This window comes from Crotalus tigris, unplaced genomic scaffold (assembly GCF_016545835.1).
Source record: "Crotalus tigris isolate CLP2741 ecotype Arizona unplaced genomic scaffold, ASM1654583v1 scf7180000019200.1136910, whole genome shotgun sequence".
Classification (NCBI taxonomy): Eukaryota; Metazoa; Chordata; class Lepidosauria; order Squamata; family Viperidae; genus Crotalus; species Crotalus tigris.
In genome coordinates this window covers 466,634-484,379 of record NW_024097429.1, presented here as the reverse complement: position 1 = coordinate 484,379, position 17,746 = coordinate 466,634, and the positions used below count along the sequence as shown (strand labels likewise).

General features: G+C 32.3%; 2 protein-coding genes across 6 annotated transcripts in view; one reads left to right on the top strand and one right to left on the bottom strand.

The window, feature by feature from the left end:
• The window catches only part of SMC4 (structural maintenance of chromosomes 4), a 44,390-nt gene extending 28,120 nt beyond the window's left edge, over nt 1–16,270 (bottom strand). Inside the window, exons 1-10 of the mRNA XM_039361096.1 lie at nt 16,121–16,270; nt 15,339–15,427; nt 14,349–14,487; nt 13,246–13,418; nt 12,526–12,717; nt 10,906–11,082; nt 3,661–3,825; nt 3,215–3,342; nt 1,259–1,399; nt 723–873 (exon numbers count right to left, since the gene is read on the bottom strand). Coding sequence (XP_039217030.1) covers nt 723–873; nt 1,259–1,399; nt 3,215–3,342; nt 3,661–3,825; nt 10,906–11,082; nt 12,526–12,717; nt 13,246–13,418; nt 14,349–14,487; nt 15,339–15,344 — 1,272 coding nt within the window. The 5' untranslated portion in view covers nt 15,345–15,427; nt 16,121–16,270. The remainder of the gene's footprint in view (nt 1–722; nt 874–1,258; nt 1,400–3,214; nt 3,343–3,660; nt 3,826–10,905; nt 11,083–12,525; nt 12,718–13,245; nt 13,419–14,348; nt 14,488–15,338; nt 15,428–16,120) is intronic.
• A 123-nt stretch (nt 16,271–16,393) lies between these two features.
• The window catches only part of IFT80 (intraflagellar transport 80), a 56,551-nt gene continuing 55,198 nt past the window's right edge, over nt 16,394–17,746 (top strand). The window contains exons 1-2 of one of the 5 annotated variants that reach the window (XM_039361099.1): nt 16,394–16,584; nt 17,303–17,371. The gene's annotated coding sequence lies outside the window, so the exon portion shown is untranslated. Of the gene's footprint in view, nt 16,585–16,640; nt 17,034–17,302; nt 17,372–17,746 lie in introns of those variants that run through there. The other 4 variants (XM_039361098.1, XM_039361100.1, XM_039361097.1 and 1 more) reach the window with 4 other exon arrangements.

Here is a 17,746-nt window from a genome sequence, read left to right as displayed (position 1 = left end):
ACACATTGAGAAGGAGCTGAGAGTTGCTGTGTCCTGCTTCAAACCCCGCTTCGAAAAGCTATGCATTGAAAAACGTGCTCATTGTAGCCATTAATCCAGACATCACCTCTGATTAAAAAATCAGCTCAAATTATTTTATATATTTTTGTTTTGCAGGTTAAAGTTTTTTTTAATATTGTGCTCCTTTAAATCTTTTCTGCTACAGTTAATAAAGCTATTCTTTGTTGTAAATTGATCCACATTTCTTTCTTTTTTTATTCTCATATACGTTAATAAGGATACAGTGTTATGCAGAGGTGTATTTATAACAATTTTATAGACAAATGATACTATTTACAGTCGCGCGGAGGGCGCGAAATGTTTTCTTCTTCCTAGGGGGGCATGACAGAAAATAATTGAGAAGCACTGGTCTAAGTTGAGAGTGGGCTAGAGTAGCAAACTTTTAAATAATCTATCTTTTGTAGTCATAACTGCATTAGGATATGGGAATAAAATATTAATTCCCTGATTGAAGAAATTGGGACAGAACAGAACAAAGAGAGAAAAGTCATAGAAAGGAATACAGCTATGATCACAAAACTTTCATAGGTTCTAACTGCAGCAGCAGGATTCGTCTTTCTGGAAATAATGCCATATATTCAACATATTTTTACATTATACAATCTAGAGGCAACTAAATAGATTTTTCCCCTTGAAAAGCCATAATGATATTGCAGTTATACCTTTTCTTTATCCTTCTGAAGCTGCTTCTCTAGTTTTTTTGATTTGCTTTTTGCATGTTTTAGATTTTCCCTTAACTGAACATCCTCCAGATCTAGCTGGGTAAATCTATTTTTATTTTCTTCAATAAATGCTGTGATTTCATTGAGTTTCCTAAAAAAAGTAAATATATCAACAACCATTGTATTAGAATAAGAACATAATCCAGGTGTTCCTTTTATGTCCACACACCCCTTTATTGTAATCTTATTGTACACACCTTGTTAAAAATACAAACACCAAAATGAACACAATACAATGGAACTTTGAGAAAGATCTAACAAACTAATTTCTTTATGCCTCTCCTGAACTCTAGCTATACTTCCCCATGGGAGGTACACTTCAGTTTGAGAAACCCTCAAATGATCCAATGAATTTTATTTTCATCATTTTTACAAAAGATAAAAAATGCACCAGTGATGAACAGCAAATAGAACAAGTACAGCACTCTTTCAAATATTGTTACATTTTGCCAAATAATAGAAAAATTAATGCTTACTTTTCTACTTCTTTCAGAGCCTCATTCTTATCTCTCATTTCATCTGCCAGTTTGCTGCTCTTCTCATTAACTTCTTTGGTGTCTTCATGTATTTTTCCTTTCTGTGCTTCCAGGTCATATATCCGCTTCTGTAATTCATAACTAAAAAAAAAAAAAAAAAAGAAGAAAAAGAAAGAAAGAAAGAAAGAAAGAAAGAAAGAAAGAAAGAAAGAAAGAAAGAAAGAAAGAAAGAAAGAAAGAAAGAAAGAAAGAAGGCATCTGATATTGGATAAAATTGATCTTATCTAAAGTCACCTGACTGCTTTGAAATATACAAAGTCAAAGCAAACCTAGTGCCCTACATTGGATTCATTGCCCAGTGTAAGGAGATTTATAAAAGCAATGGGTTAAATCTGGACTCCACTATTGGCAATTAAATTCCATTGTTTGAATGGAAAGTATTTAATTATAAAATTTATTTGACATCCATCTCATAACCTACTCCAATGAAATGAGTAATTTACTCATTTTTTTCACACTCCTTAGCAAAGTGTAAGTAAGCCCAAATACTGATCAAACCCAATATATTTCCTATCTTTGGTTGAAGTGCATTAAATAGAACATATACTTTAACATTTCACATACTTTAACTGAACTATGGGTGTAGTCCAAAATTATTTTTTGAAAACTTTTTATTTAACCAATTAGTGCCAAAAACAATGCACAATAAAACATACACATTGTAATAATTACAGAAACCAAACCAACCAAATGTACCAATATTACACTAAAATACATCATCATAACTGGTAGCTTGGTAGAATAGGAAATAATACAATTTCTATCAGAAGTGTGTAAAGCTTACAGTTTTGAAACAGCTGGTTGAAACGTTCCAAACTTATTCAGAGCTTACAGGATATTTCATTCCACATTCCTTCTAATGATCTAATAACCCAGTTTTTTTTTTAATAATTTCAAGCTATGGTGAGTTGGAAAGATCAGCCTATAAATAGCAAACTTTGCATTTCATATGTGTCACTAATGGTTATATTTAGGTAATGTCAGGTGAAGAAAAGTCATTTCAGCACATACTATCACATTTCATAGATAACTACTGCTCTTTTTAAATTTGCTACTATAGAATTCATTAGCTGTAATATGTCTTAGGTGCTATCTCAATGTATTCTAAATGCATTGTGCTTTTTTAAGCAGGTTATCAAATGCAAATTTGAACATTGTGCATTTGCACTGTAGAAACTGTTGCTATTTCAGACTGATGAACCTAAATTTATCATTGACATTCAGCTTTGCAGGAAAGCTCAGAAATTTGAAAACTATACAGTTTTAGCTTGCACATTAGGAAAAGCCACATACAACCAAAGAAATGTGCTTCTGCTCTGTTGACATTAATTGTTGAAGTAAATTCTACTGCTTCTTTGCTGAGTTGATTTCTATGGTTATCTGTGCAGGCAGGCCAGGCAGTAAAAAAAAAAAATCTTTCCAGTTTACTTGTCACTTGGAATTTATTTACTGCTGGGATTTTAAAAAGGGTTTTATAATATACTTTATAAACAACTCCTAGGTAGCATATAACACACAGTAGTCTCATATATCAATTTTTGTGTCTCAAGGATGAAAAACAAAGAAATAAGAGACTTGTTTCAAGTTTCTATGTTATATATGATTGAACATTCAACACATTTTGAGTTTTGTTATGTTGGAATACAATCAACTCAGAACATTCCACTGAAATATTTCTAATAAAGCTGTCCTGTTCTGGGCTCAGAACAATATTTTTTTTCTCTCAGACATATTGTAGGTTTTACTAGCTATCTAAGCAAACTACTATAGGAAAATAAATCTTCCACATTTAATGTTTCCATAAATATAAACTAAACACATATTTGAGTAGATATATGTTCATATATGCTCATTTAATCCATTCCATCCCATCTTTTCCAAAATGATGCTACTTACATGTAGTATTGACAGATTTTATTTTTTTCTTTAAACATTTTGTTTTCCAAAGAAAGAAATTCAACTGCTTTATTCCGTTCTCCTTCCAAGGCATCTTTTTCCTTTTCCACCATTTTAACTCTATTTAACTAGACAGAACATATAGATTTAAGCTATTTTGCAATAGCTACACCTACTTAATTAGTTTTCACAAATTCACTATATAAAAATCATAAAGGGTTTAGCTTGAGTTTGCATGCAGTTAATTCCACATGAAAGGAAGAACTTTCCAGATACTTCACTTTTACAGCATTCAAGGTTGTTGCAATTCAGAAAAAAATCAGTTGCATTGCATAGTATATGACAAACATAATACTCAATGGTTTCTTAGATTTATAATTTAAGTTTACATTTATAATTTAAATAAAATTAAAACTATAGAATAATTTATTAATTTAAAGTCTCACCTTCTCACCTCTCTGTTCATTTAATATCTCCACTCTTCGACATAATATTTGAATAGGCTCTTTCAATCGTCCTGATCCTATTATATCTTCTAAATATTCAAGCATGCCTTCATCATGCTCATTCTGCCCTTTTGGTTTCATCATTGCTATTTGTTCAACTTCTCCCTACAAGGTATTTAATAAAAAGAATCTTCAAGAGCTTTAACCAAAATTGCAAATATAACGACCAAAAAATACTTGTATACCAACGCAAGAAAATCTTAATTGAAAAGATACATAACAGGATGCTAGTACTTATGTTTGCACAAAGCATTATGTAATATCTTTTTTCAAGTCATGTGCTTTCCCAAGTTTCTTACATGTTTCTGTCAAGGATTCTCAGTTGGTGTGTCTCCATGTGCACTTCAAGCTCAAATCTATCTACAGTTTGTTGTCTATCTATATTAAGCATACGACATACTTGCAAAAGGAGCTCCACTGAAGACCTGATACTACAAGGTAGACTAAAAAAAACCATTAAATTGAACCCAAAGAGCACCAGCATAAGTATTTCAGCAAAGGGAGAAGTGCCACCTGAAGTTTGCAAGCTATTGTCAAGGGCTGCCCCACAAATTCTTATAGTAGTGTAGACAATAGTTTAAAGGCTAAAACTACATATTTTTAATTAAAAATTAGCAGCTAGCTGTTGCTGAAGGCAAGTTATGATACAATTATACTGGCAACCGCAATCCAGCCAGCAATGAAGTACATATTAATTTCATTTGAAGTTTGTAGCTTCTGTTCTACTATCTTTAAATATAACTGATCCACCAATCTGCAAATTATATTGTTCAGAATGTATTTTAACTCCCATTAAAATCACAACTATAGAATGAATAAACCAATTTTATTATAGTATTTAAATATTATAGTAAGAATATTCTTAGTAGACCATTGTAGTTTAATATGTAAATTCAAGAATAACAAATAACCCATCATTCAAGTAATCCTTGATTTATGATCACAATTGGGCCTGGAATTTTGGTCATAAGTCAGGATGAAACATGACTGGACTTCTTGATAACTGCTTTTACAAAAATAAGTGGTATGTTACAGCTTCAGTATTTTCAATAAATATTCCTGAAATAATATTTATCTGGATTATGTCCTAGTTTTCATAATAACCATATATAATGGACTATTTTTCGATTTAGTAAAGATTCTTAAAAAAATACTATAACAAATAATTCCTTTTCAGTTTAAGTAATACTTAAAAGTATGCATCTATAAAAGTACAGATCTGAGAAATAACCTTACAGTACAATAACTGTTGTTGTATAGGACTATTGGCAGGTGTCTGTGTATATAATTGAGGATAGCAACCTAAGAATTTGCAGATACAAATGAGTTCCTTTAAGACCTACTAGCACATTTTGAATAATATTTCTTCCCAGGATGATAGGAAAATATATTGGGGATGAGTATATTCTAAACCATAAAATATGTCACTTCTGCTGTTGATAATTAGCAACAAAAATGGGAAATATTTGGATTTTGGGGAGGGGACATTTATACTAAGAGAAACAGAAACAGTTTTTCAGATCAACTGAATTTGAATGACTCAGATAACATACTTCATATCTTATTTGCACTTAGAAGAAAATGATGAAATTCTTGGAATTTTTTTTTAAATGTTTGGATGTCAACAATACTATATTTCTCAAGATTCTAGTATATAACACTGCAGATACTCAAAAATAATTTTTCCATAGTTTCTTTTAAGATTTGTACAGTCCTGTTTCTGACATACACAGACACACACATATACAGGAAAAATTTTACTTATATCATATAGAGGGAAGTGTGGTAAGTTCCCAAAGAATTTTTTTAAAAAGTTCTAAATACAGTTGAATATACATATTGGAAGTGAGAAAATTCTGATTGTAGCACAGTTCTGATCCACTAAACTTTTTGTGTCTATTTAAATTTATAGATTCTGTATTTTAGTTTGAAGCAAAAATGTTAATTTTACAGAAATAGTAATTATAATTTACAGTAGGGTAATTGTTTTTAAAATAGGAAAAGATGTTTAAAATAGGAAAAGATACTAAAATGGTATATTCAGATTTTAAAGAAAAACAATAAAATTATTAAAATATTTACACAATATGACAAAATTTCCTATTCTTTTTTATAGGAATATTTATTTTTCTCTTATAATCAGATTACAATAGAAACAAAATTATATAATCTGATCACAATCAGCATTTTCAGATAATTTAACTCTATGGAAAAAAGTTAAGAACATGCTTATCAATTTTAATGAAATCCAACAATTTATGGCTATGTGGTCATGTTTAAACTGAATAAAGCTTCAGCATAACTTGTAATCTTTTCAGATTACATTATTAGACATAAAGGATTCCTAAATTTGATATGAATCCTTTATTGCTCATGGTTAAAAAGAGCTGCATATGAGCAACATATAAGTGCGTATTGGATGGTCCACACCAAAATTAGGAAGTGTTCTCTGTATACAGATTGAAACTAGGTTATTTTGTTTTTGAAATGGAAGAGTTGTTCCAGCCAGAAATTGTTGAGAGGATAAAAGCAGGACTGAGCAATCAGTGGAAGTAGAAGGTAGATTAAGAATGTCAGGGACAAATGGACCAGTAGAATATTTGCACTCTTATTAATATTCCTTACTGATTGGATTTCTGCAGGAATTTGGTGGCACTAACAGAGATGAGCAAGGAGGCAGGCAGTGGGAAGATAAGAACCAGGCAGGCTGCTACACAAACTATTCAGAATAGTAGGAGAATGCTCAAAGTTTGTTTTACATTTAAAACAAAACACATTTTCCATTTTATGCATACCTTTAATGTGTGTGTGTGTGTGTGTGCGCGCGCGCGCACACACACACACACACACACACACACCCCATATACCCATATTTTAAGAATTAGGGAACCTGCAGATATACATCTGGAAACAAAAGATAACCAGCAAAAAGCTTTCATTTAACAGGTGGGCTCTGTGTAAACTGACTTAATAAAGTTATACCACATCCTTCGGAATAGTGTTTTTCAAACACAATTTTATTGTGGAAAGCTACATTTGATCACATTACATCTTATTTAGAAGTGGTGAATATAAAACATTGAATTAGAAAAAAAATACAGATACAGTTATACATCCAATTCTAGAAAGACATAGCAACCAAGATAGTAAAGAACCTAGATGGCAAAACATAGCAAATTAATCTTGAAAAAGACAAGATGATAGAGAAAAATATCTACATATCTGTCTCTTACAATCTGAGGGGCTACCATGTAGAAGCCAAGGCAGAACTGCTGTTTTCCAGAAGACAGGATAAAAAATAGTGAATTAAAATTACAAAAGGGTACATTTAGATTGGACATCAAGAAAAAAAATGTAAGTGTTCAAAAACAGAACAGAATGTCTCAAGAGGTAACATATTTTCTCATGTTGGAGGGTTTTAAATAGAGTTCATCTAATGGGAATACTTTTACAGGGCTAGCTGCAGGGGGCTGGAATAGATTATCTCAAAAGCCCCTTCTGATAGTTACATTATATGATTCTTTCTAATGACTTATAACTAAGCCCAGATGAATTCAATAAGACATACTCCTAAGTCTTATTATATAATTAGGGCTTAAATACATCTTTGCAAATATAAACAGCTAACAAAAGTTTTGTACTGGACATATACATTGGACAGCAGGAATTATCAAAATGCCCTGGACACAATCCAGTCAAAGGTTTTGCATTTGACGGACTGCCAATTTCAATAAATTATTTATGTCCTGGTTTTGTTTAATTGAGGGAAAAACCCAATAATGCTACACATGTTTAATTTGGCTAAAATATACAATAATATATTATTTTACAATACAATATACAATAATATAATCCAATTATATTTTCCCATTTAATAAATATCATTTTAAAAGTGTTTTTATTTAAGTTTTAAACCAAAATAACTTGCTCTTCAAAAATGCAACACTTTAACATATTATATTTATGACATTTATAAATTATTTAGCAGAACAGGAACATTGAAACCTGCCAACTAAACTTATTGGAAGTTTTTCTAAAATTTTAAAAGTTTTATAAAATATTTAAATATAGTATTTTTAAATCTGGTTTATATTAAACTTAATGTAATCTTGTAAATGTAACATTAAACTTCATTAAGAAGCAGACAAAGCAAAATATATAGTAACTTTAGCACAAAAGTATTAATTCAAATCCTCCAATTAATTAACTTAAAACTGAATCATTATTCTCTCCATAGTACTAGGTAGATAGTAGAGTGCCAATCCTGCTGATCAGCATAAAGAAATAACAACTGGAAAAAACCCTTACTTCTAATCAGACATAATATAGCATACTTAGTACGTTTTGGTTGGGATCCAAGAGGTTTTAGATATTAGATAATCTTTTTTTGCATTCTCTTATTGTTCTTCACAGTCACCATTGTGGACATTCAACAATGTAAACTGCAACCTGAATAAAAATCTGGACATCCTTCCCTCAGAGAAACCTTTTCCTTTTATGTATGGGCTATTTTGGATTCTAGCCAAAACCTGTTATGATCCTAATTCTATTAGCCAAAGGCCACAGAGTCATAATCAATTCCAGCTCCAAAATAAATCCTATGGTTCACCTAGTCAACCCAGCAAACCTACCAAGATGTCTTTCTATAAATGTTATGTATCCTATCTGAGAATGTGATTTTAAGCTGCCATGTTTGATTTATTACCATAAGTGCAATTAAGTCAACCAACGCAGTTCCCGACATCCCTTATCATCAGCCATGAGGAGTTAAGCAGTTGATAATTCTATTTCAGAAACTCCTTAGGCACATCCCTAAGCAAAAACATTACATGGTACTTCATTCCATTTCTCACTATTATTCCAATCTCCTCTGCATGTCCCAAAAGTTGAAGCACTTCTAAAGGCACTCTAAATTACAATATTAAACTTGCAACAAGATTGTAATAAGGTGGTAACAAGCAATCTATCCCTGTCATATTCTAAAAATATGGATTGATCATAGAAAAAGAATGTAGCAACAATGTAAATATACAAGAACTTTTATAAAATAAAGCACTTAAAATGCACATTTCTTTATTAGTAGTAGTAAACAGAAACATCTTACATTTTTACCTATTTTCCTTAATGGTTTATACTACAGTCCTACATACTATTTCTATTTTTTTTTCATTTACATCATTTTTTTACATCATTTTTTTCATTTACATTTTTTTCATTTAAATGTTAGCTCATTTTCTATTAAAAGTAATTCCAAAGAATAGTGCAATAGGACTATAGTCTTAAATCATTTGATTTAAAATAAAGCCACCTGTCTTTAAGTGTTTCTCTGATTAGGATACAGTGTTTCGGAGAATCAACCGAATTCAGTCTGGGAGCCTGGATGCTCAGATATTGCTTAAAAACTTTAAAAGTCTAAAACTATAAATTATATTGTTTGACTTTCAAATCAAGCATAATCATCAAAAATAATTTCTTCCAAGGATATTGCTTATTACAAATTATTCATGTTATCAAGAGTCACAAAGGTATATTGGCAGGACTCCAACTCTATACATTGTATTCATATAAAAGCTGTACGTAACTTAACTTGAAGTTACTTTATTTTTAAAATTGTGCTTTATAATTTTTATATCTCTCATGGGGAAAGTATGTGCTCAATCAAGAATAAAATACCTTTTCAAAATTAAGCCTCTAAATTATGAATGTTAAGTTATACTTTTTTATTTCAGAATAAATTAGGAACCAGCTATTAATAACTCAAAATATAGAATATGCTATTTTGAAATATATTTCACATATTACGAAACATATTTTGTACAGTAAAACTGTAGAGAATTGTGTATGTGTGTATCTATCTAAATGAGTAGGCCTGAGTGAAAGATACAATTCTTGATATCATTACTCTTATTTTTAACAATAAATTCAGTGTGATTTACATTTATAAGATTTAGAATCTGATGCTATGCTTGCATTTGATTTAAAAAAAAAAAAGGGGGGAAGCATTAGTAAAAAAGAAAAACAAATTATTGTATGCATACCTACATGATCCCATTCCTTAAGAATTAAGCGATGGCATAGTACAACTAATATAACTTTAAGCAGCTATAAAACGAATATGGCATCACATAAAGGTCACCTATGACATATAAGTGCCTCTGTACATGGACAAAGACTTTTTAGCTAATCCATACTAACTCTTAATGTTAGAGGTGTTCAAAGTTCTCAGTCTTGGAGCAAACTTTACTTTTGAGCATTTGAAATTCATATAAGTTTCTCTGTACTGCAAACTTTACAATATTTCTCTATTTGCTTCTGACTAAATAAAAACTCAAAATCTTCTAAATAGAATTTTAGTTATTTTAAAATTATTTCATAACCTTTTAATAAAATACCATTTGTAATTTTAGGGAAATGTTGTTTGTCATTATTTATTCAATTAATTTTATTCCTGCTTATTACTTTAAAATTTATAATGTAGGAAAAAAACTAGGTTTGACACAATTCATTCCTGGTGATTACTGTAGGGATTTAGCCATCGTCATGAAACAGAAAGTAGAAATTAGTAAATATCAAGTTACATTAAATTTTTTCTAAGAAAGAAAATTTAAGCAATATGACTGTTTACATTTACTATTAAATCCTGTGTCCTCAATTAATATTTTAGGCCTTACACTCTTCTGTCCAAAAACAGGTTTAACTATTTGTGTAAGATTACAGAATGGGATGAAAATTTTATATTTCTAATCTACTAATACAAAAAGGCACAGAGAATAGTAAAACGTATTTCATTAATTTGCAATAAATTATGTACTAAAAATTACAGACATTATCATGACATGTAACAGGACCCAAATGTTGGTTAATCCCTGTCACGCTTAAGCAGCACAATAATATTGGTGTTATCTTTACTACACCAATATTTACGTGCTGCTACAGCGGAACAAGTATAAGAATTATTCTATCCACATGCCTATTTAACACATGAAATCAATCTAATATCAGAAACTTTTTAATTGGTTTTCTTCCTTAAAATTCTAAAGCAGCAAATAATGACTTGCATATTTATTATGAAACACAAATCATGATGTGCTGCTATAGTACTCTGAGGCTTCCAGAACAGAACTGCCATAATCCCTAATAAAATATATTGAGTTATATGAAGTAATAAATTATTTTAGAGAGTACCTGTAAAATCAGAAACCTATTATGGTCCAGGTCAATACCATGACTTCGGAGCAAAAGCCCAACATCTTTAAAAGTTGCTTTCTTCCCACTGATATGGTATATTGAAGAATTATCTTTATAGGCTGTTCTGGAAACACAGAAACTGCTGTTGGGAATGACTTCATAATCATCCCCTTCCTGTTTTGAAGGAAAACAAAACCAGAAAAACAAATCTTAGTATTAAGTCATTTCTCTACTTCAGATTTCAAAATTATTTTATTTCACAAATCTTTTATATTCAAACTACAACTGAAGCTAGAATAAATTTTGCAATGCATGTACTGTATTAGTCATACCAGTATTTTTGTTATCACAATGTCTTAGAAAACAAAAGATCCACATTCAATTGCCAAAACAGTATCAAACACACCTTTCTTCCTGAGTAAACTTAACTGAGTAATCTTAACTGCGTTCAGTGGGAGAGTCTAAAATAATTGTATACAGGATTCCACCTTACACTTCATCTGTTGCCATCTTATGAAAAAGATGCTTCTCTTCTATATTGTGGACTGCTTGCATAGTCTTGTCACTTTAGAATACTTGTAATATGTATTAATGAAAGCCTTAGTATTTGAACACTTGTAATTGCTTTATAATCATTTCTATGAGGAAACTTGAAAAAAAATGGGATTATGTATAATTTCAAAAACATCAAAATTACACATTTACCCAGTCTCCTGCTTCAGAAGCATTTTTAGAGATTTTGATAAAAATCCAAAATTATTTTATTTTCATTTTTGTATTACTAATTTTAGGTAACAGTTTGCTTTCCCAGATTAATTCCTTAAGAATTTATTTTAATAAAAAATGGTAGAGAATACATTTTAGAAAGCCAGTATTAATATAAATGGAAAATTAGCTATGATCCAATTATGTCTAATAGCCAAATGACCATATATCATGGTTAAATTTATAAGAAAAATATTTTAAATTATATTTAAATTATTGCATTTTAATATATTCCATTCTCTTTCGTCAGAAAAATACCAACTTTAATATCACTTTTATACAAAATTCCTCCATCCAATTTCTTTTTAGACTATTAAGTCACTAAAATGTTATTGGTGGGTATTTTTTTAGTATCTTTTGTAACAGTAAAACATTAAAATAAGTCCCAAATTTAACTTCAAATTAATCCTTGCAAAAGTAACTATCATTAAATGTATAATTTGAAAATTTAAATAAATTATATCATTTTTTAAAAAAAAGTTAATACTGAAAGGATTATACATGTGTGTGTGTATACACACACATATCCAAATACAAACCCACACACCACATATCCTTGAATTATCTAGAATTTTTTTAAAAAAATATTTAGCAATATACATTTGTAGCTATACCATATTTCATACAAAGCAAATGTCTAGAATGTTGCAAATTGTGTATACAGTAAACACTTTCCCCAATTTAACACATTTACACAGAAGAAAATGAATATTAAATGTCATTGTTTTATAGACAATTTGAATAAATTCAATACTACTTCCACAGTGTTTTTCTACCTAAATTCAATCAACTGCATGATTAAAAATTCATAAGGCATTAAGTGATTAGCTTCTTCAGGTTTAAAAAACATACCTTGTCAATTATCTTTTGAAAATGAACTTCTACAGTGCAGCTCTGGATGTCACTATGTTCATCAGAATTGTGTATCAGTACTGAAATTTTTTTGGATCTTATTTTTTGTGCTCGATAGCCAAAAACAAAGAGCATGGAATCAATCACATTAGATTTTCCACTGCCATTTGGTCCAATAATGCATGAAAAACGCTGCATTAACACACACACACACAAAAAAAATACATAGCAGCTTAATAGTTCCTAACAATTGATCTCTCTACCTTTCACAATGGTTTAAAATATAGTTAAACATGGTACAGGAAAATATGAAGTATAGTACTGGAAAGCTTAGTTTTTATTGCCAAGGATAAAGCACACAAACTACACCCCCTATTAGTTCACATTTCTAAAGTTTTACCAAAAACATAAACCAAATGCTACAAACAAGTATGTTCATAATTAGCATCAATAAAATGCTTCAAACTGTAAAAGATTATTTTATTTAATTACCGATTGTTATTCATATGTACTAGGAAAATACTGTGTATACTTTTAGCTTCTTGAACTCCACAACAAGCAACTTTTTGAAAAGTACAAACAATAGTAATTGAGACTTTCATCTGCTCTACCCCCCCACCTCGGTGTTAGTTGCCAATATGTAATTTATTTAACTATTAAGTAGAAAAGTCACAATAAATCTTTACTTCAGCTTAGAAGTTATATAAACTAGAAAGATACCTTATGAAACGGTCCTAGAATTTGCTCCCCAGCATAAGATTTGAAGTTCTGGTTTACAATGTGAGTTATCATGAGACGAGGAGCTCCAGCTTCATTGGTCATAGCTGGAGGTGGGGGAGGAGAGATGCTACTCAAAATTTCTTCTAAACTTTGATCAACTCCATTTGATACTGCTAAAGATATTCAAAAACAAGAAAACTGATATACTTAATAACTACAGTAGACAGACACAGACACACACACACACACATATTATCAGTGGAAGTAAAAGCTTCATCTTTTAAAGCTATACTAGTGTAACAGGATCAACATATTTGTACAATTAGACTGAATTATTAGGAACTGACCTAGAATGCATCTCTCCCAATTAGTCCTTCAGGACTAATTCAATCATCAGAATTCTATTCTCAGAGCAATCATTTTTTTTCTATGTAGTACCTTCCTCGATTAGAAAATACCTTTATACATATAAATCAAAGTAAATAGAAAAATCTTCCCATATTCCTGCATTTTCAGGCACACCCAGAGGTTCAGCAAACTGTGGTTGCTAACTATACACTGCCTTGCAAGTTCTAATGACAGCAACAGCACTACTTCTCAAAGACAGGAAGTTTGTCTCTCTCAAACACAAACACACACACACACACACAAATCTGGCCATTTATGTTTCAGCAAGACTTAGACTTTTTACTAACTCCCTGAGAAAAACTTTTCTCTGAATAAATGGTATCAATGTTCAGTATCAATCCACTTACTAATATTTGATAAGTAAGTTGTACTGGCAGTTATTTATTTTTACTGGAGAACACACACACACACACACACACACACACACACACACACACACACACACACAAACTTAAGCATGATGAGTAATTGTCTACCAGTATATAAGGTACAAATACTGCTCTCCAAATGTTTCCAAAAATTTTATCTACTTCAATTATTGATGTCATGATATCACAACATACCGAAAATAAGGCAATTAACTTTCCCTGAAATTCCAAATTTGCTTTTAAACACCACTTTTACCTGAACATTGTATAATCACTACACAAGCCAGCACATAATAATAAACAAAATCAGGTCAATAAGAGACTGACCTTGCTGAAGTACTTCAGAGGGGTACATATTCGCTTCTTTTTCAGGTATCCCATCATTAGAGGACTCCTCCAAGGAATCACTGCCTTTTTGATGGGCTGCCGTAGATACTTTAGTTCTTTTGCTTGGCATGATTTCTGTCTGTTTCAATTCCAAACAATCATACTATAAAAACTGTGTGTTTTGTTTCCCTTTGTGCTGAAGTACTAAAAGAGAAAAGAAAAACCCTATACCTCGACTATAAAAACTTGCATCTACTCCCAAATATTAATTGATCACAGCAAGGATTTCAAATTGGCAAACTATTTATGATAGCGGCATGCATTTTCCTATCTTTACACAGCAGATATCTTCCATACTAAGGCAGATTGTATATTATAAATTACAATTTACATCTGTCCTACTATCCCAACAAATAATTCAAGCTGATAAAAAAACGAAAATGAATTCCTAATAAGTACTCTGCAGTAGAGAACTGGTCTAGCACTTAAATTCTTAAAAATATATTAATATGAACTTAAATGAATATAATGGGATCCAGATATATTGATTTTATTCTAAAGTCAAAAGTTACAAAATTGAAAAAAAATAAAACTTTTATAAAAATCAGATCTTAAAATTTAGATGGGTTCATAATTTGGTTTATACAAGATGAAAAGCATGATTGTTTTATGCCTCATGAATTTTTTAGATATTAGTATTAAAGAAATGTCTAAAAACCACTAATCTAGATTGAAGTGTTGGTTTGACTCAGTCTGCATAGTATTTTGGAGCAATTATCTTTCTGATTTTTAGCAAAAAACATACTATTAACATAACAGGAAACTGAGACTTACGTAAATTACATATTTCATTACTTCAAAATCCCAAAAAATCCAATTGACAGGAATCAAAATTTGAGTTTATTTTAAAAGTTCCAAAAAACTACCTTATGGAGAGCATTTCATAAAAACTGTAGAAAATTAAGGAGAAAAAAAAATCAGATTTCTAACCTTCATAAATCCATCACCTCTTCCTCACCCCTCTTAACTTGCATCGATAAGGGGTCGAAGTAGCGGTGTTTCCTAACAGATTTACGAACCTAATGCAAAATATCACTCATCAGATCAGAGCCGCAAAATCAAAACTCTGCTGCTTTTGAATGTACAAGTTTTAAAAATTAGTGTCTTGCCAATTTCTGAAAGAATGTATTGGAATAAGTTTCCCCTCCTCTGCACTTCGAAGGCATGCATGCTTTTCAAAGTGCTCACTTGCTAGAATAATCAGTTTAAGACATTGGAAAAAAAAGCAGGCTGAGCGTTATCATTTAAACGGCTAATTAATTTTTCTAACCCCCCCCATCACTTTTTATAGAAATAATACGAATTGAGCGGAATAGGCACTATGACAGCCTACTTCAAATAAAAAAATGGCTGTGCGAGAATAAAAGTTAGGGAGTCAACTTGGCGTTTATTACAGGCAACGGAAAAAAAGCCAACCAATGCCTTCTGTCCCCTTCCCCCACGCGGTGGCGGGGAGTGGGAAAAGCGGGGGAGAAGAAAGTGTCCGCCGGTTGGGGGAAGGGGGAAATGAAGCAAGTGCCTTTTCGTACAAGAGACAAATTTGCGCGGAATTTCTATTCTCCCAATTAGGCCGGAATCAAATACTCTTCCCCATACACACCAATAATTATTTACCGTATTGAAGCTTTAACCTCCGGTCTAATCCCAGCGAGTTCCTCAAATATATCTCCTGAAGCAAAACGCAGGAATATTATATCCAATGATGAGCTTACCAGGCAGCTACTAAGTATTCCGTCTTCACCCACGAGCAGAGTTGGTACTAGGACCGCGGGCCAGCAAGTTTCCGAGTAGCAGCCCCTGCAGCACCAGACACCTTCGTTTCCTGCCTGCAGCCTTGGCGGCTTCTACACTCGAAAATGGCGCCCAAACGGCAAACTCCTAACGAAATTCGTTAGAAAAGCGCAAAGCATGCTGGGGGAAGAAAGGGGCAGGGTTCCCGTAGGTTTGAAAGGAGGAAAAAAAAATAATGAAACGCTCTCCCGCGCCGCCATCTTGTTTTCCGTTATTTCGCGAAAAGGTGGCGGATTGTTCTCACGTCATGTTTTCTCAACAGTTTTTTGAAGTTTATGGGGGAGGAAGCAAGAGGCATACTTCCCAGTTTTTAGAAGAATATGTTTGAAAATATCCCCAAATAACAAAAGGAGAGGAAAGGACACGAACTCCTCCCGTTGTGTCGGTGGGTTACTTAGCAACAGCCTAGAGATAATGGAATAATAGAGGAGTTTTTAAAAAGACTGACTGCAGCCTTTATTATTATTATTATTTTTTAAAAAGAAACACATTTCATTTTGTGTGCATTGATTAAACTTGACAGATTGGACTTTTGACGTCAGGGCTGGCGTCACGCGCTTGGGAATGCCCGCGTTGGGTGGGGGAAAAGGGAGTCAAACCTCGTGGGGGAGGGAGACGATTGCTAGGGATTAGGCATTAGGAACTCTCGCGGGAAGTAGCTATAGAAACCGAGCCGCTTCCTCTCACGGTGGAAACGGCGGAAAAGCTCCTCTTTTCCTGTGGAGGTTTTTGAGGGTGCGGTTGGGAGACTGGCACCTTTAGCTACATCAAGGCTCAGGACACCTGTCCTGGGAGAGGCCTACTTTGTTTCTCCTGGCTCCTGAGTTATCCCAGGTAAGTTCTTTCCGTAGACCTTCACTTTGGAAAGATGATGGGAAAAGTGAGCCGCACAGGTGTTGGAGGTAAAGAGACTCAGAGGCGAATGATAAGAGACGGGAACGTGGGATCGGTTATTGACAAGCCCAGATTGGTGGGCCTGGTCTCGTTGAATTGCCTTTGCCTTCGGAGACTACTGGAGAGCGGGAAAGGACAAGATTATTACCATTCCTGGTCGTTGCTCATCAGAGAAGGGGTAAACCATGATCATACCTTCCCTCCGCTAGATCTATCTACACTCAGAAACCGAATAAGTACAAGTATGCGAAGCCCCAGTGATGCCTGTCACTTTCACGGTAAGAGTTATTTGGGAAGTGAAAGCTCTGAGCCTTCCCCCCCCCCCGCCGCCTTTTCTATATACGACTGCATAGAGCAGCTCCCCTTCTTGATCCTTTTCTTTTAAGCTAAATTCGCCATATAAAAATATTAGAAAAGATTTCCGAGCCGAAAATTAGTGGAGGTATGAAAGATAACAAGCTGATCCTTGTTAAAATTGAATAGATTTTAAATGAATGTTTGCTATTGCCTACCTTTACTGCAATGCTAACACTTTATTACATTACTACATCATTTACTATATATTCTGAGTCTTTGAAACAGGAAAGAAATTTATGAATGTCTTGTTATCACAATCTTATTAGAGAGAAAAAAAGAGGGCTTCATTAGTAAAC